Consider the following 20,095-nt stretch of genomic DNA (forward strand, 5'->3'; position numbering starts at 1 on the left):
TGAAAAAATTTCGGGGTATTAAATATCTTCGGTGAAGAGATTTCATATTTAGATCAACATTAAATCACTAGGTTATTTTTTTGTTATACTCAAAAATCAATATATCAAAGAGAAAAATCATTTAACTTTGCCCCAAAAGTGATTATTCACTGCCTTAAATTTGATATTCCATATTCGTTTGTGAGCATGCTATGGTATTGAAGGCACCCTTTGTTGTGTTATTTGGTGTCCCATCGTCAAAAACTGGAACTTTTGTTTACAAACACTGGTCTCTCGTGAACTACACATGTTCAGACCAGTAAGCGTAGCCCTGTACAGTCTCAAAGCTTTTTAACACATTAAAGAGTTGCTGGAAGGCTGAATCAGACCAACAGTACCACCATCCTCGCTCTTTCTAGAACGACACTCTGTACATATAAATACAACTCGTACAGTGTCGTTCCAGAAACAGCGGGGATGGTGGTAGTGGTACTGTATGTCTGATTCAGCCTTCCAGCAACTCCTAATTACGGTTAAAAAGCTTTGTGAGACTGTACAGGTCTACGCTTGCTGGTCTGAGCATGCGCAGTTCACGAGACCAGTGTTTGTAAACAAAACCAGCTTATGAATGTGGGGACGCCAAATAACACAACACCGGTTCAGGCGTTTCTAGTATTACCGTCCATAGGTAGCTACGTGTCAACGTGTGGTTTTCAGGTTTTGTAAGTTTTCTAAAATACAGATAATAAAAATTTAAATTCATCTATATTTTTATTTGAAATATCAATATAGTATCGTTTTCGCCTATCGGGCTTATCGCTAGCTAGTATCGGAATTGTGGATTAATATCGGGTATCGGTTATCGCCTATATTTGTTTCCAGTTAACGAATATCGGTTATTACCGATAAGGTTTTCCATTATCAGTTATCGGGGATAAGGTTTTCTGTTATCGTGCCCAGCTATGCTCATATATGCTTCACCTCTGCTCTGCTCATTCCTTTCAAAACTTTTTTTACGTCCAAGTTCGTGAATCATTCTCCTCACTGCCAATGCTCCTGCCCATCTTAATTTGATCATGGCACGATGGAGTGTAGAATTTCCTCAAAGTTAAGGTTTGCTATATGTTTCATCTAGTACATTAGTTCAGGTGACATAATGCTCTGCTGTCTTCACAAGAATGCCATGTGATCGCCACAAAGGAGGATAAGACAGCCTAATAGTGTTCTTTATCAATTCATTGTTTTTAAAAATCTGCCACATCAATATATTGTGATAGAAATAGGGTAAGTTTTTGACTGAAGAAATAAACCCAAAAAGTCAAAAGTAGCAGCAACATTTGGCTGATAAGTGGGAGATAACAATACAGGTACACTGGGCCTGATAGAAATATTCCAATATGTATTGAACTAAATCAAACCAGTCTAACTTATCATAATCAGCATGAGCATTAACCACTGCATTATCATCACAGTAGTTTTTTATTTTTTATTTTTAAGTCAGCACATTAATTGTGGTTGAGTGCTCCATGAGAGGTAAGTTTTATTTAGTTTGTTTGGTATAAGAGGTATACTGGAACCTTTGGTTAATCATTATTTATCTAGGAACTAATCAACACAAAAGAACTTAGATGTATAGGTGTGTCAACTAGCATGTTACCTGTTGCTATTTACATTTTTCAGATTTATCATAAACATAAGCTGCTTTTATTTATAACAAAAGAAAAGTGCATGATGCAATCCAGGCCTACATATGCCGCTGTGGTATGGTCATCATACAGAGAGAAGTATATAAAAATAATAGAGGATTCAAATACTGAAGTCAGATTGATGCCTTGTCTAGCACAATAATTATATAGTGCATGAGGAGAGGTTGGTGAAATTTAACATTGGTTAGCAGATTAGAAATAAGAACAGACCAATATGCTAGTGTGTTGCATGGCAAGCTTGATGGGTTGTATGATTTGGCTGGGATGTGGCAGATGGACCTCAATGCCAGGAAGTGTAGTATGAAGCTCAATGTCAGGAAGAGTATGCGAGTGTAGAAAGAAATAACCCCCTACAAAAATACTCTGACACTACCCTTAGCAAGTCTACTTGTGAGAGAGACATAAATTTTGTGAGCTCTGTGAGTTTTGTGAGTCCAACGAACCACTGCAATTATTCAAAAAATTGCTCATATATAATCACATCACATCTATCAGCCTGCCCTGAAGTCTGCTCTTCTGAACTCAATCATGGTAGAGGCTGTGCTGTCCTCACTCCTGCCAGTATACTGCCCGTGCCTGCCTCGATCCTCCCAGCCTTCCTTCTTCCAAGGTATTCTAAAATGTTCAGCTTGTTGTATACATTGTGAAAATCAGTCTGGAATTTTGATGGTACAGAGATGACACAAGTGAACAAAGTCTACAAAATATATTGATTCATGGTACTTTCTACAGTGAAACTCAAAAATATGCAAAACCTCAATTTAATGGCAGCTGTCTCTAGATTTGAATTTTGATATAGTTATCTAACAATACAAATCATGATTAATATGCAGTAAAAACAGCTGGAAATGTTTATAGGTCTTCAAAATTGTACTAAGTAATAACTCAGGCAGCCTCTGGAGAAATATTATAAGCATCTAGTTTCAAAAGATACAAATTATTTTAAGTTACAGCTTATTGAATGTATTGTGCAGTGACATAACAAACCTATAGTACACAGCTGTCCTGATAACTCACTTTTTTTTTCCAAATTTTGCAACATCCACGATCTTTGCTTCAGTTTCCATCCTGTAGAACATCATCTCCTCTTTTACCTCCTCTTCCTTTACCTCTTCTTCTTAACTGAAACACGGGTCTCTGGGGCTACTGACAGTAATCGTCAATAGTGATGGTAGGGTTTCTTGGACAACTCCAGTCCATTAGTGGCTGCCGTGATGTATGTCTCTCGCTATCTTCATCCCAGCTTTCAATCCAAGCTGGATGCTGCATCTATGTATGCCAAGATGGCACTTCCTCTAGTGCCCATGACCTTGATCCTACAGAATTTTCCACCATTTGTCTAAGACTTCTGTCATACTCCATATGAGGACAGAAAAGACCCTTGTATGTGGACAGCATGTGTGAGGGGGAATAGAACTGGTGAAAACGATACAAATGCATAACCTCGAAGAATCTGATTTAGCAAGAGAGGAAATAAGTTTTCAGTTAATGTTTTGAGTTAAGGATAGACAGAGAATATTTAGTGTAGAGGAAGGGGACCACTGAGTGTGGTCGAAGACTAGGGAATAGACGATGGAATTTGTTCAGTTGATAGGCGGAGAAATTGACTTTTTCCTCAGAGAGGGAAATAAAATAGTCGTACAGAATACAGGTGCTGAGAGGTTTAGGGGAAGACAGTGGCAGGATTACCATAGCAAAGATAGATTAGCTTGAAAGGAAACACGATATAAAAACAGAGGGATAGAATTCCGAACATCTGTTCCCTATTCTATGACAACACTCAGCTGTCCACTTAAACAATAAACATATTTGGTCTATCCTCAACTCATAATTTCATCTCACCTCTTCCTAAATCAGCTTCTTTGAAGTTGTGTGTTCTGTATTAGTCTTTCAGTTTTTTACCCCTCACAAATGATATCCAGGGGCCTTGTCTGTCCTCGTATAGAGAGCGCATTTCATATAGGAGGGGCTTCACTCACATAGCTGTTTTGGACTCGATGGAGTCAAACTTAAACTCTCTTCTTCTATAGCAAACTCTGCTGCAATGTTGCCCCTCTGTCTTCTACAGACATTTTCATGATGATTGCCCTTCTAAGCTTGCTAACTACATGCCTCCACCTCTACTGTGGTCCCTTTTTACATAACGTTCTACTCGTCTTATACTATCCTAATTTCTTATGCAGGTTAACTCCAGGGCAGCCTTCCTTCATCTATTTCCTCCTGCCTATCTAGACACTTCTCCATTTGAAATCAACCACTCTCTTCTGGCCTCTCATTTTTTACTCATGTTGGAACAGAGAGGCAGTGGCTGAATGGTTAGTGTGCAGGTCCTGCTTTCACCAAGTTCTGGACAATGCGGGTTCAAATCTTCTGCTACCACCTGGGATTTTTCAGTCATTGCCAAGTGACATAAGGCTACCCACGTGCTGTCCTGAAGATCACCTATCAACCCCAACTCTAGAGGAACTGTCCAAGTGAATCAAGAATGAGCTCCGGCGGGCAGCATGAGCCAAGAAGAAATGGTGCTGCTATAAACACTTCCCTGCGCCATGACGGGCTTGGGTCAACCACCAGGCCCCTGAAGAAAGCCTACCAGCGCTATAGGCCAGATAAGAGTGTAAAGAAAAAAAACTTGGCTCGGAGTTTGTCAGCTCTTTTGGGGAACAGTGCCAGATGTTTGACTGGCAACTGGATTGTCCTTACACTGTGTACTACACAGCTCTATCCAGATTGGTACAGGTGCTTATTGGAGGGTTGCAACACCTGGCCACACCTGAAAGAAAGTAACACCAATATTAGAATAGCCCTCCACCCTCGACATGCTGCAATGTCATTAAAAACTTTAATTTGATTGTTACAAAGGTTTTACTAATGCATTTGTTATTCATAATTAATCTTGTTTTATTTTATAATTGTTCCAGTTCTTCTCCAGAGCCACTGACCTTTTTTTTTGTTAATCTTAGACCTACTTATATATTCCTTACCAATTTTTGTCACACAAGTAGCAACACTCCACTATCCCTATGCTCAGGGAAATGGCTTACTAAATCAATTCAGAATTTCTAATTAATGTGACTGGAGGATATATAAGAAAAGCAAATGGCAAACTGACTAAAGTTCCTGGAAATATACCCATGATCAGTGGCAGTAAACAAATGAAACAGAAAACCTGATGGAGTACAAAGATTAGGAAGAAAACTACGTAGATGACAGAGCTGGGATAACTGAGCTTAAAATTGTTTGATATCTGATCTAAATCTAGCATGGACAAGCTGGAAGTACAGCAGAAACATGAACACAACCAGTAGACTGGGCATTGGCAGATACCAGTTGTTTGCTCTTGTGAATGTCACGAATAATATGGAAGAGGTAGTTACGTACGTAAAGAATTTACCTACATGGAATTGTACAACAGTCAGGGTGGCCAAGAGGAAGGTGGCGAGTATGTTTTGCTGTATTTGGAAAGTCCCAGTGTAACTGTAGATAAGTAAATAAAGAAAACGAAATGTGGAGGAGTAAATCATGATGAGAAGCCTTTGAAAAGACCTTATAATTAGTTCAGAAATTCCTATACTTGAGTTTAATAAAGTAGCTCAAGTATATACAAAATGCTTTCAGAATCAGAATTCCCAAAGCCTGAATAAATGTTGGTGGGCAGGAACACATTCACATAAAGGCTGTGTACCGTGCGGGTTACCCAAAGTCTACTTCCCACGGTCTCCTGAATGTGTGTGCCTGTGTTAAAAACTCAGCCCACCTAGCTGTTCATCCTCCCTTTCAGGATGCTTGATAAATGGAAACCTGGGGAAGGTAAACTCTGGTTTTCATCATATTCATTCTCTAACCAATCATCAGGTTCTGTGTTGTTCCTCCACAACTACTGTTGCTATAGTCTTACTGAATTATTTTGAAAAAAAAATATCAAGGAGATTACACAGTTTGAAAGTATTCAGGTCTGAAGATAAATATGAAGAAAACTAATGACCCTCCTTCAAAGCCTGTATGCCGTCAGTATTACTAGGAATACAGTCACCAGGAGTGACATGCAGTAATACTTGTATTTATAATAGTTTCACTAACAAAAATACACTCAAAAGGCCCTTGTTTGGGAACTATGACAAACTGCAACATATTGTTTTTAAGTTACCATTTGCAAAGGTTAAGGAGTCAAATATTATTAGTTATTGCCCTCTGACTGGTCCGTCTAATACTTAATGGCCCATATAATTATAAATGATCAGACGGGATGGCCCAGGCTAGGCACATCTGTGGTGTTGTGAACAATTATTAAGGTTGCGTCACCACACTAATAAATTTGATAACATTGTCGTGTTCAAAATTCGAGCCAGTTAACTTACGGTGCAACTGTGCCAAATTTGACCTGTCCAGCCCACTCCTGAGTCCTGACCCCCGGATTGCCACTCAAGTGTCGGTCCCTGGCAACAAGTACCTAACCATCTCGTTACTATCCTCTGGGAATAAACATGCATTGTACGGGATAGAAGGCCAGCAGTGCATGTCTATGTGTCATATGACAAGACCCAAACAAGTAAACAGCAATCACGATGCTAACTTTGGTCCGTGTCGCAGTAAAGATTCCACTGTTCCAAAATGTCCCTGCCTAGACACACGACCCAGCTGGCCTATTCATATGAACGAAATGCAGCCCATGATCAGGATCACTGATAACCCAGGGCAATGACTAGTTAACTATCTCCCTCCCCCCCGATGCACCTTCATAATGGCTGCTCAGCATTTCATGCAAATGAAGATAATGAACAATAAGCAAAATATATACTAGGGTAAAATTCTTTGTGTAATTAGATTTATATATTAATATTTTCACCTGGTTAGGTCTACCTCTTTATCAGTCTACCTACCCATAGAAAATCCACTTCCATACGTTTGTGTGTGTGTGTGTGTGTGTGTGTGTGTGTGTGTGTGTGTGTGTGTGTGTGTGTGTGTGTGTGTTAAGCAGTGACAATCACTAACCTGCAGCAACTGCTGGATCATTCAGTCCAGCCTGGCTGTCGTTCAGTCATCCCGGGGAGTGTCTGTTCAGCCGCTCGTCTGCTGGGGGTATATAAAAAAGTATATACCTGTGTGATATACCTATGTGGAGAAAAGGAATAGCCTATATGCTAGACAATCCTTCCAGGCTGTGTTATTGTATAAAAAACATTTATTCTAGAAAGGTTTTATTTTATGGTGTTTTTCACACACCAAATATAAATGAAAAGCATATTCAGGAAATAAAATATACTGACAAGGAAAGGGTAACAGCGTGGCAACAAATCGACTCACTGGGGCCTCGCCCGCTGCACCCCGACATCTGAACCAAGGAGGCTTGCCTACCCTTGATATAAACCGTTCACTGACGCACCGCTGAGCTACAGTCACCAGTCTCACACACACACACACACACACACACACACACACACACACATCGATGTACGGGACACGACTGTCTGTTAGTGTCCAGGGAATGTCTTAAACTCACCCATATGTCTGCATCCCTAATTAATTAAGTCGCGTTGTGGTGTTTTTTGCTTTATTTTTGAGCACATATCGGCAGCAAAATGATGGAAGAGGTGCCACTCACCCATGCGGTCAGCAAATTATGATGGTCCCGGAGGAAGGACGACAGTTTAACGCAAGGCCAGGCACATTACCTCGCCAGTGCATCTGCAAGACTGTGGTCTGTTAACTGCAAGGATACTACATAGTCCCCATGCTTGGATGTAGAGCCTTCTAGAATTCTTGATTACCAGACATCTAGCAACTACCCACGAACCGAAGCTTCAACCACCGGTTCAGTTTCCCGTTCGCTGCACGGCATCTCGCGTAGTGACTTGCCTGGGTGTTGTTATTAGGCTCTCAGTCGCCTGGAGAGGTGCCACAACACAGCAAATGATCGTACTGGATCTCTCAGTGTATGTTCAGAAGAGGACACAAAGGCTACTTGAACATGGAAATTAGGCCTCTGCGAGGTTCCTTCCTTATCGCCCTTGTACCAGTGTGTGTGTAGGGGGGGGTAAGGACTGAATGGAGGATGTTGCCGTCTGACGATCATTAAAATGTTAATCTATTAACATTGTGCCAAGAAAGAGATTGACAAATTTCCTAATATACAAAGTTCAAATATTAAAGTCGAGCTACAGTGAACGGATAAGATATTTTCGAGAATAAGGCTTGTCAGCGTGAAGCGTGATGTTTTCTTATTAACATATAGACTACTACTACTGGATTCATTCATATTATTTAACGGTTAATAACACCATCCGGCGTGCCTCCTGCCGCTGATTTACTGATTGAATAGTCAACATTCATTACTGTTGGCTTGTTAGGTATTTGGTTGGAACAGTTGCCATGACAACATAACGTCATATATAGACTGTGTGTGTGTGTGTGTGTGTGTGTGTGTGTGTGTGTGTGTGTGTGTGTGCCACGCACGCCAAACAAGCCTGATTGAGAATGACACGTGTAGAAAAGGTTAAAAATTCGGACACTTGAATCTTAGTCATGCGTACTTTTTCAATCTGTGCTAACATTGTCAAATCTTATCAAAAACATCTAAATACAAATATAATTATTCAAACATATTAGCGTCCACCTGAATTCGATTAGCATTGAATATTCTATCAACAAAGATCAAGTACTGCGTGACTGTCACGGTGACGGCACAGGATGCTTCATAATGAAAAAACCTGCTCGGGACTCACCTGCTGGAAGCTGAAGGGCATGACGCGGGTGTCGGAGGAGCCGCCGCCCCGCCTGGACCCGCGGTGCCGCCTCGCCGCTCGTCTCGTCGGGAATGCAGATTTACTTCCTCGTGAAGCGGTGCTCCAGGCCTGGGTCGAGCACCGATTCGAAAGTATTAGTTGAACCCATAAAGAAAATTGGCAAGCTGTTTCTATTTTTAACTTTAATGCCCATCTTAGGTCCTCCCCTCCCATACACATACTCGTACATAAAAATGCCCTCCTGTGTGTTCAGACGTTCCCAGAATTATTGAGTAAGCGGCAAGGAGCACCTGATAGCTATGAGTATAAGAGAGAGAGAGAGAGAGAGAGAGAGAGAGAGAGAGAGAGAGAGAGAGAGAGAGAGAGAGAGAGAGAGAGAGAGAGAGAGAGAGAGAGAATTATCCGTAATTGGCAAAATAACATTATCTCAGGGCGCCGCCAAGCACACGCACACACACACACATACACACACACACACACAGTCATATCCATGCGCCCTGAGGGAAGGGTGAGGGGGCCCCCATTTTGCTTCTTAATTGTGCGGCGAGTATAGTTACTTATAATTATAGTTAAATGGTTAGTTTAATAGATAGTTCAATAGTTAGTTTGTTAGATCGTTAGATGGTTAATTACTAGAAGTTAGTTAGTTAGGTAGTTAAATCAGTACACTAGGAGATTCAAGGGAGTATACGCTACAGCTGAGCCTGGCCGCGGTGCTCATCTCGTCATTGGCTTCTGGGCTTGTGGTATATATATAAACCACAGTTTACCTTCTCCAGGTTTCTCCAGGTATGTACTCATTTGTCGACCAGCCAGAAAAGGAGGGCAAACAGCAGGCTGGGCTGGGCGCCGATTACTTAGGCCGGGATTCGAACCCAGGCCCTCAGATTAGTAGTCAAGCATTTTAACCAGTTCACCACGAAGGCACCGATCATAGCTTTATTTCAAGTTATATTTCTACGAAAAATCTAAGCCCGTATTGTGCTATTGTTGCACATAATTTGAATATTATCCAAAGGGCATTACTGCATAGGAAAGATGTAATTCACGTATATATATATATATATATATATATATATATATATATATATATATATTTATATATATATATATATATATATATATATATATATATATTTTTTTTTTTATTTATGTATTTATTTTTTTTTACGTTGCGGCCTATTGCGCCGGTAGGCTTCTTCCCGGAGGGGCCTGATGGTCGGCCCAAGTCTTCTTCCCGGTGGGGCCTGATGGTCGGCCCAGCCCGTTTTGGCACAGGCGAGTGTTTATAGTGGCGCCATCTTGTACTGGCTCATGCTGCCCCCCCGGAACTCGTTCTTGATTCGCTTGGACGGCTTCCTCTAGAGTCCGGGTTGATGGGTGGTCTTCAGGACAGCATGTGGGTAGTTTTAAGCCACTCGGCGGTGACTGAAAAATCCGAGGTGGTAGCGTGGGGATTCGAACCCGCGTCGTCCATCACGCGGTGAATGTGGGCCCACTAGTAGTAGTAGTAGTAGGAGGAGGAGGAGGAGGAGGAGGAGACATGGAAACATGGAAACATGGACGAGCAGGCAGCAGAAAGCTTATGACTCATTGCGGGACTGCCTGCTTTCAGTGATTTAATCAATTCATCAGCCCTAGGAGTGGCTTACGGGAAGGATTAAAGCACTTCTGGAGGAGGAGGAGGAGGAGGAGGAGGAGGAGGATAATGAAAAGAAGAAGAGGATGAAGAGAAGATGAAGAGGGAGAGGAGGTGAATGGAAGGGGAATGGGGTGGAGAATACCTTATGCACTGAGACGGACTTGGCCTTCCTGTACTTGTGGAAGAGGTGCCTCCCGATGAAGGTGAAGGGCGGGAGGGTCTTCCTGTGTGTTCAGACGTTCCCAGAATTATTGAGTAAGCGGCAAGGAGCACCTGATAACTATGAGTATAAGAGAGAGAGAGAGAGAGAGAGAGAGAGAGAGAGAGAGAGAGAGAGAGAGAGAGAGAATTATCCGTAATTGGCAAAATAACATTATCTCAGGGCGCCGCCAAGCACACGCACACACATACACACACACACACACACACACAGTCACATCCATGCGCCCTGAGGGAAGGGTGAGGGGGCCCCCATTTTGCTTCTTAATTGTGCGGCGAGTATAGTTACTTATAATTATAGTTAAATGGTTAGTTTAATAGATAGTTCAATAGTTAGTTTGTTAGATCGTTAGATGGTTAATTACTAGAAGTTAGTTAGTTAGGTAGTTAAATCAGTACACTAGGAGATTCAAGGGAGTATACGCTACAGCTGAGCCTGGCCGCGGTGCTCATCTCCTCATTGGCTTCTGGGCTTGTGGTATATATATAAACCACAGTTTACCTTCTCCAGGTTTCTCCAGGAAAGTACTCATTTGTCGACCAGCCAGAAAAGGAGGGCAAACAGCAGGCTGGGCTGGGCGCCGATTACTCAGGCCGGGATTCGAACCCAGGCCCTCAGATTAGTAGTCAAGCATTTTAACCAGTTCACCACGAAGGCACCGATCATAGCTTTATTTCAAGTTATATTTCTACGAAAAATCTAAGCCCGTATTGTGCTATTGTTGCACATAATTTGAATATTATCCACAGGGCATTACTGCATAGGAAAGATGTAATTCACGTATATATATATATATATATATATATATATATATATATATATATATATATATATATATATATATATATATATATATATATATATATATTTTTATATATTTTTTTTTACGTTGCGGCCTATTGCGCCGGTAGGCTTCTTCCGGAGGGCCTGATGGTCGGCCCAAGTCTTCTTCCAGTTGGGGCCTGATGTTAGGCCCAGCCCGTTTTGGCATAGGCGAGTGTTTATAGTGGCGCCATCTTGTATTGGCTCATGCTGCCCCCCGGAACTCGTTCTTGATTCGCTTGGACGGCTTCCTCTAGAGTCCGGGTTGATGGGTGGTCTTCAGGACACCATGTGGGTAGTTTTAAGCCACTCGGCGGTGACTGAAAAATCCGAGGTGGTAGCGTGGGGATTCGAACCCGCGTCGTCCATCACGCGGTGAATGTGGGCCCACTAGTAGTAGTAGTAGTAGTAGTAGTAGTAGTAGTAGTAGTAGTAGTAGGAGGAGGAGGAGGAAGAGGAGACATGGAAACATGGAAACATGGACGAGCAGGCAGCAGAAAGCCTATGACTCATTGCGGGACTGCCTGCTTTCAGTGATTTAATCAATTCATCAGCCATAGGAGTGGCTTACGGGAAGGATTAAAGCACTTCTGGAGGAGGAGGAGGAGGAGGATAATGAAAAGAAGAAGAGGATGAAGAGAAGATGAAGAGGGAGAGGAGGTGAATGGAAGGGGAATGGGGTGGAGAATACCTTATGCACTGAGACGGACTTGGCCTTCCTGTACTTGTGGAAGAGGTGCTTCCCGATGAAGGTGAAGGGCGGGAGGGTCTTCCAGCAGGTCTTGACGGTGCAGGAGCCCGACACGCCGTGGCATTTGCACTCCGTCCTCATCCCGCTCCGCACCGCCTGGGGGCAAGACCCGGGTTAGTGCTTCACGCCAACATGGGGACACGGCACCCCCTTGGCACCCCTGGAGCTGCACTCCCCCCTTCCCCCACCGCCCCATAGAAAAGGAAGTGTTATCCATTTCGCAATGATTGTAGTAATGAAAAAAAATGATAGCAATAATAATAATAACAACAATAATAATAATAATAATAATAATAATAATAATAATAATAATAATAATAATAATAATAATAATAATAATAATAATAATAATAATAATAATAATAATAATAATAATACGTGTTATTATTATTATTATTATTATTATTATTATTATTATTATTATCTGTATTAGCAGGTGTTGTTATTGGTGGTGGTGGTGATGGCGGTGATGGTTCTGCTGTCGCTGCTGTCCTTGCTTCTGCTACTCTTGTTATACTGATAGAGCAGCCGTCAGGATGAAAGGTAGCTATACAGTCGTTCTATTCATAAGCGGGTGCATACGCTATAGCTGCGCGTGGCTGCGGTGCTCATCTCTGTACCTTAGGCTTTTTGAGTCTGTGTTAAGGAAGAACCCAATACCCCGGGACACGGGCCAATGTGATATCCGGGATTGCCACAGTTTACCTTCCCCAGGTTTCCCCAGGTACCAATTTATCGACCAGCCCGGAAGGGAGGATGAACAGCTGGGTGAACTGCACGCCGACTGCCCGGGCCAGGATTCGAATCCAGGCCCGTGGATTCGTAGCCAGGCGCGCTGACCACTGCTCCACGGATGCGCATATTATTCTTAGCAGCAATATTAATGTGCTCAAAAGGAAAAGTATTAAGAAAATAGTGCTAGAAGAGAGATAACTAAAGTACCTTTAGTAACAATTATTACACTTCTAACAGCCGCATGTGCAAAGGAAAAAATTGGGGATCAGTGGGAGCAGGGACAAGTAGGGCAACAATATGCAAATTTTCTAAGCAAGAACAGTTTCTGGTGAGCATGCACGTAGCCGCCGCTGCCTTGTGGAGGCGGCGCCCCGGACACTAACCCTGCGTCCCGCCCGGTTGCTGTGCAGGTTCATGAGGGCGCGGCCGTCCCCCTCCACCTCGCGGGCGTCCAGGAGCTCCCGCGCGAACCTGACCCCGAACCTGCAGGCGGCCGGGAGGAGGAAGGAACAAGGGGCCGATGAGTATGGGGCTGCGTGCGTAACTTGTTGAATCTGTCTCATTATTGTGAGTGTTGGTATATCAGTATTTGGGTGTCCTGTGTATGAAAGTACGCTGTTTGGTGTACATGCACACGTAAGCTTGCTTCATTCTGAATGCCCCGCGTTTATCATCTTTCATATATGTTGTATTGGGGCATGCATTGACAGTAAGTCTGTGATATATATGTCCAGGAGAATGAAGAGTTCAAACAGGACATTCTTAACATGCACCTCTCACCTAATGTCGGCGCTGCAGCCGCCCCATTTCCACCCGGAGGAACTGTACCGCCCTCGCCTGCGGTCGTCACAGCCACAGGTGGAGATGTTGCCGCGGGAGCAAGCGGTCGTGACGCTGTGGGTGACTCCCGCGCTGGTCACCGCGTACGTGTAGGCGGCCTCGCGGCTCCCTGTGGATACCAGTGAGAGGATTGGTGAGGGAGAACAGGTGAGGGCCTTCAGAGGTGCACCATCGCTCACCGCACTGAACTGTTCCTATTTGTCAATAACTAACCTGACATCCATTAATATTTTTGTTTTTTAGAGGCATAGCTGTCATAATTCACAAGAGATTAATACACTAGGAACTTTCCTTTGTTGAGAAAAAAAATGTCAAGGAAGCCTTCAGCCATCCAGGTAACCACACCAATAAGTCTTTGTATATTCTTTTCCGTAGACCAACACAACTGAGTTACGACAAATCAGATCATGTTCGCTGTTACTTATTTATGAATTCCTAAAAAAAACTAATTAACATCAAGACAATTATTTGATTCCAAGTCATTCTTTGCGTGTAATGCGGCGTTCGGAAGAAGCGGGTGAAGGACTGCTGCCCCAGGCCACCGGTGCGGCAATAACCCAGCAATGCCACATTCAAGGGCGGCCTGTCTGCGTGTGTCTGCCTTTTTCGTCATAATCACCGGGCGGCCCCTCGATGGTGATGTCCCGAGGGCTGATGGCGGGAGCAGCAGCACTGAAGAGTTCTGTGGCGTTATGTTTAACGTCTTGCCTCCACGAGATTATATGCCGAAAATGATCCACAGTTTGCTGCCTGCACTTCGTGTCAGGCATGTATGGCGTCGCAGAATCACAGAAGTCATGTGAGGTATTCTCGTCACAGATTTCATGCGGATACTTGCTGATGGGCCGTTACAACGCCAGAAAACGGGCACACAGATAAAGAAGCCCAACCGGTTCTGGCACCAGCGCTACGAGTGATTTAGATACAAAATTGTAGGGGACGCGTGGCTGGTGGGGCTGAGGCCGGCCATTAAGGGGGTGACTGGGCTTGCTGGGGAGGGGGAGGAGGCGGCCTACAGCATGATTGACGGGCGGCCACTTTTGATGCTCACCCAACTAGCTCCTTCAAGGCATGACATTTATTACTAATAAATTTTACTTTCGGTGCAATGATGGCCACGCTGACCACACACTGGCTCCCTCCCCTCCCCTCAGAGATGGGTGTGGCCAGCGCTGGCGGAAGTCGAGAGTGAACTCAGAAAGACCCAGCATTTATATATTTTGCATCTTACGAATGCTGTAAAAGTTGTCTGATAATGTGAAAACATACATGAACTTTAGCGTTCATAATTAATGTGTTCAGTTAATGTGCATCTGCCACTGAAAGAGGAGCTGCGCCCCCAGCACAAACTACGCCACCGGGCGGATGGCAGGGCTGGTGTTTTCTTGTCCCCGGCCATACAGGCTTCGTGATGCGACAAATGATCTGGTTCAGTCCGGGGCCCCATCCTGCCCTGCTCAACTCACTCCCCTTGGTTTTTGTAAGATAATGTCCGCGAGCAGTGAGCCTCATTGGTGGCTTTTGTGCCAGATTCCCTCCGTTAGAAAAGGATCATCCAGGAGAATGTACCGTAACTGATTGTTAAGACTGGGCACAAAGACTTTCTTCATTGACTGTCCACAACGCTTTCACAACGAGGGGGTGCAGGCCAGTCCCTGAATAGTGAACATGTCACGCAGTAAATCGGTCTGCAGATCATCTTCGAGAGGAGTTTTGAGCAAGTTGAAAGTTACATGAACACGGACACGTAGTTGGTAAACACTCATAACAAACCTGCTCATCGTGTAGGAAGGTTTACGAGAAGAGTGTTGATCAGTGAAGAAATATGGCAAGCTGACCATGTCCTGGGGGGATCTTAGCAGGCTAATGGACCTTTGAATTGGGTTTTAGAGAACAAAAATGACAATCGGTACAAAACGAGGATTACATGTTATTACGTAAACAAATAGAGCTGAGGGCAAAGAAGGAGATAAGTAGGGGGAACAGGGGCTCAGGCAGGGAGCAGTGAAAGAGACGTGAAAAGGAACGGTGCGCACGTGTTGAGGGGACGAAGCAACCCTTGTGGGGCGCTGTGTGCTCACCCTTGCCCGGCGGCGGGAGAATAATGGGGACACGGTCGCTGAGAGCCTCTGGGAGCGGGGATGGCTTGCTGATATGTCGCAAGGGTTAATCCCATGCTCAAGTGCGGAGAAAGGTTACATATACCTTCCCCTCCACGACAGCTTAATGGTCAGGGATGCAATGCAGTACCTCGGATGTCACGCTGGCTCGTGTCCCGCGGTGATGGGTTCGTAACCACTACAGGCTCAAGGACCAATGCGACGGATATGTATACCGAAGCCACGCTCAGCTACAGCGGATGTCCCCAAATATACCGTACTTCTATGTAGCCATTTATGCCTGATCTGTACCGAGATGTGTGAATTAATCCCGGAATACGTGCACTCGCGGCGGTGAAAATCAACTTCAGAGCATAATGATATGTACGAGAAGTGTAAATACTCTTCTCAGCTTCCCGGGTGTGACGTGAGCCGCGCATCGCAGGGATAGGAGATTGTCAGCTCGTCAGTGCATCTTAAGACTAAATGAACAAAAGTATCAGTGTATCTTTAACTTAGTAACTTACTGTCGAGAGAGAGAGAGAGAGAGAGAGAGAGAGAGAGAGAGAGAGAGAGAGAGAGAGAGAGAGAGAGAGAGAGAGAGAGAGAGAGAGAGAGAGAGAGAGAGAGAGAGAGAGAGAGAGAGAGAGAGAGAGCATCCTATCATCGTGTACTACCACAAAACTCATTCTTCGCGATCCTCCATGAATTTTTAATGAATTTCTTTTCTCCTATTTTGGGCAATCCTAGTCACAGGGCGCCTCGTTTGTTTGTTCTCAGTACCTGGATGGCCTGGCATAAGGGGAGGGGCGGGTGTAGAGCTGGGGAGGGTGGAGCTGTGCCGGGGTGAGGGGACGGCGGGGTAGGGCGAGAGTTGGTGTCGGAGGGAGGGTGGAGCTTTGGGTGGACGATGGGTGGAAGTTATTAGTGGGAGGAAGTGGATGCTGTGGACGGGTAGACGTTGGTGAAGGGATGGAGGAAGGGAGAGACTGATAGTGGAAGATGTAAATAAACGTAGGGTGGAGGTTGTTGGTGGAGGGATGGATGGATCGGTGGAAGGTGGTGAAGTGAGAGTGATGGTCGAGAAGCCGTAGCGATCGCGTAAAAAAAAAAAATAATAATAAACATGAAACCACTGTTATCCAAGAAATCTAGTCCTTGTTATGCCACGCTAGGGCTTCAGGAAAGGCATGCTCAGGTAAAATGTTTTCCGTACATTTCCAGGTAGGCACACCTCTAGGAAGCCAGGGGTACGGACACCCTCCGCTGCCTGAAGCTACAACTTCCATTAATTAAACTTCTCCTTTTTCAACATTTTTCTACTAAATGAAGTTCAGCAACTGATGAATAAAACATTTATTCAGTTACTGCGTCAGCGTCTTGCACATCGTTTGAACATTAATTGGCTGGTCTGCTGGGCTGTCTGAACAGCCATCCTCAGAAGTACCTCGTCGGTTCATTATTTCAAGCCATCATCGCTTCGCCTGGGCAGAAAAAAAGGGCCTCGCAAACCACGGAGCCTTGGTGTGGAGGCAGTTTTCCACCTATACGCTTTATTATCGTCCGCCTCCTTCCACGTAGGTCATATCAGAAACCGATGTTACTGTTGTGATTTTAACCAATGCATAGGAACATTGATATAGTCCTGATAAAGTTTACATATTTCCTTTTAATATTATTTAATTATTATACTTAATAAAAAATTTCAACTTTCCAGTGTAGTGTCTTTTCTTATGAGAGCTAATTGGTCTGGTGCGTACAAATTGACAAACATATCCCACTGCAAGACTCCACTGAGCGCACACGACGCCCCAGCACTGCGTAGCGACAGACCTTACTTCTACGTACAGACAACTAAACACCAAATGGCGGGAAGCACACAGCTCCTGGCATAGTTGGGAGGCTTTCAAATTGGTCAGGAAGATGACACTTGAAATAAAACGCGGTCGCAGTACGAAAAAATTAACACTGATTTTCTGGACTCCTGAGGCAGGGGCGGGGCGGGGCGGGGCGGCGCGTCACCTGCCCCATACATGTGTTGGGGTGCCAGGGAGGGGCGGCGAGGCCCATAATATCTCACCGCTGAGGCTCCCCGCTGTGACCACCAAATACCTGGACAAATTGTTTCCTGTAGGCCTGTCGGGGGCGCAGTCGGTCATGGGCACAGGCGGTGGTATCTCTGCGCCGGGGCTGGACGACGAGTAATTAGCTCATAATTGCTGTTGATAACGGTTACGAAGCAATTATGACGAGAGGCGTTACCTGCTAAGTGGTCTCTCGCGTACCTCTTGTGACATGATGATAACACCCACACGCACGCACGCACATGCCCGCAGTTACACACGCACACACACACACACACACATAAAAAAAAAAATGCTCCCTTGGTGTTGTGGTTAAATTCTCAGTCTGCCATCACAGTATATCGAGGTTCGAGCCTTTCTCAGGTCGAAAGCTGCTTCTGCTGACAAGGATTGGCTGCTGTCCCCTCCGGAGGAAGGGAGATGAAGGGACTGGTAGGCGAGGTCCCACGTATACTCAAAGGTCAGTTAAATGAGATCAAAGCTCTCTGGGAGGGTATCGATTGGTCTTCAAGAGTCCATCACGTGATCAGACCGTGAGTAAGTTAAACACACACACACACACACACACACACACACACACACACACACACACACACACACACACACACACACACACACACACACACACACACACACACACACACACACACACACACACACACACACACACACACACAAATATAGTACTTTTAATTGAGTGGTATACAACAATGCTTAAGAATAGCAATGTTTTGGTATAAAACTAAAACGTTCTAGCTCTCTTCGCAGAAACTGTTTTTTGGAACAATCAAATTCTACATAAATGCCTAAGCTGAAAGTGTTTTCCAGACGGACTGGCAAGAGAAACGCCAAGGCATCTCCATAGCCACCCTGCCCTAAAATTACATCATTGAGACGGCCACACGGCGCACATCAAGTCCAAGGCCACGGCCGCCCTGTATCCCGCCGCCCTGACCCGTGGCCGCCGCCGCTCATTGTCAACACACGCCTCAGGCACGTCGGAGGAATGCCTGGTACTCAAGTATGTCCGGCCTGACCTGAATGCGGCAGCGAACACACACTGGCCATTCCGTAACACACTGGGATGCATTCATCAACGTCGTAGCATATAAAATTACTGGAAAAACACGCACCCACGTCGACAATTACACTCATTGGCATTATTTATGGCATAGCTTTACACTCTAATGTAACTTTCAGTTCTAATTTGGGATTTTTACATAAACTGGAGTTAATGGACTGTAAGCTGCACTGTCAATGTCACGATATTCTTAGTATATTTACCTCTGTCATGCCTAAACTCCGGAGCATGGCCCGGCTGATGCGTGTTTGCTTACCTGACAACCGCCTTTTGTTCCGCCTACTGAAGGGTATCTCACAAACTCTGGCCGCCAGGCTTATGAGAGGCAGCGCCAGTAATAGTACAGCACTGGAGACAACATGCGGAATTTTATGTCATTCACGGAATGAAAACTATTTACCCAAAAAAAACTCATCACTAATATGCAAACATATAGCCTCAGCACGATTGCGATGTACAGTAAGATGTAAAGACGTCCAATTTTGAAACTTTAATAACCATGTGCTAAGACAGAAGAATCGAATTGCCGATGAAAAACGAGTTTATTGCATTTTTTTTTACACTAGAGGAAACAACTCAAGGGCAAAAAAAGTAACAAATTCACATGTAAGTGTAAACATGATTAAGTGAATAACAAAGGAATACTTCTATGTGACAGAGAAAGATACGTCCAAAGAAATGTTCTTTAATTAGTGTTCTGGCGGTCTTATATGATGGTACACAACAGTGGAGGACGAATAGAAAAAAAAAGCATTATGGAGAAAATAAAGGCCGGCAGGAGTATCATGACGGAGTTGAGTTGACCACAAGATACTAGACACTAACGATAGGATATATTATGCATGAGTAAGTTACGTTATGCGCCAAAAAATTATAAGTACATAAATTAAGAGTCTGCAAGAGGCCAGTAGGCTTAAACAAGGCGACTCCTGTAAACCTAACCCCACGTAACCTAACTATCCAAGACAAAAACAACAACTTATATAGAAATGTTAAAAAAAGGAGAAAGAAGCCCCGTTAGACACACGATGAGAAACAATGAACTCATAATGTCCCCCAAGGAAAAGTGAAACAGGCCAACAACAGGCAGGGATGAGTAACGGGAGGAGGGTCTCGCCACGACACGCCGAGAACGCAACTGAATGCCCAACAATGCCATGTGCCCCCCGGCCTGCCCTCGCCCGCCTGCACGCACACCACATACATACACACACACACACACACACACACACACACACACACACACACACACACACACACATTGAGAAGAAGAGGAAGCGAAGGAAATGCAGGTGAAAAAGGAGATAATGCCTTGTCAAGATGAAGAGACTAATAGTTATAATCTGTGGTGGAGTGTGCGGAAGCGAGGGGAAGAGAGAGAGGGTCAGAGATC

General features: G+C 44.3%; 1 protein-coding gene and 1 long non-coding RNA gene across 2 annotated transcripts; both read right to left on the minus strand.

The window, feature by feature from the left end:
* Window positions 1–737: 737 nt before the first annotated feature.
* LOC126994713 (uncharacterized) lies at window positions 738–2,769 on the minus strand. Its single transcript, XR_007749517.1, has 2 exons — window positions 2,703–2,769; window positions 738–2,340 (listed from the first exon to the last, which is right to left on the minus strand). It is a non-coding gene; the product is annotated as an uncharacterized LOC126994713 (long non-coding RNA).
* A 1,213-nt stretch (window positions 2,770–3,982) lies between these two features.
* LOC126994709 (protein Wnt-2-like) lies at window positions 3,983–17,834 on the minus strand. The gene is made up of 9 exons (XM_050854004.1): window positions 17,823–17,834; window positions 16,321–16,434; window positions 13,379–13,626; window positions 12,982–13,081; window positions 11,804–11,959; window positions 8,408–8,536; window positions 6,678–6,758; window positions 5,084–5,162; window positions 3,983–4,458 (listed from the first exon to the last, which is right to left on the minus strand). The coding sequence occupies exons 1-7, from the start codon at window positions 17,832–17,834 to the stop codon at window positions 6,744–6,746; spliced, it is 774 nt and encodes a 257-aa protein (XP_050709961.1). The 3' UTR covers window positions 3,983–4,458; window positions 5,084–5,162; window positions 6,678–6,743.
* Between the last annotated feature and the right edge of the window lie 2,261 nt (window positions 17,835–20,095).

This window comes from Eriocheir sinensis, unplaced genomic scaffold (assembly GCF_024679095.1).
Source record: "Eriocheir sinensis breed Jianghai 21 unplaced genomic scaffold, ASM2467909v1 Scaffold852, whole genome shotgun sequence".
NCBI lineage: Eukaryota > Metazoa > Arthropoda > Malacostraca > Decapoda > Varunidae > Eriocheir > Eriocheir sinensis.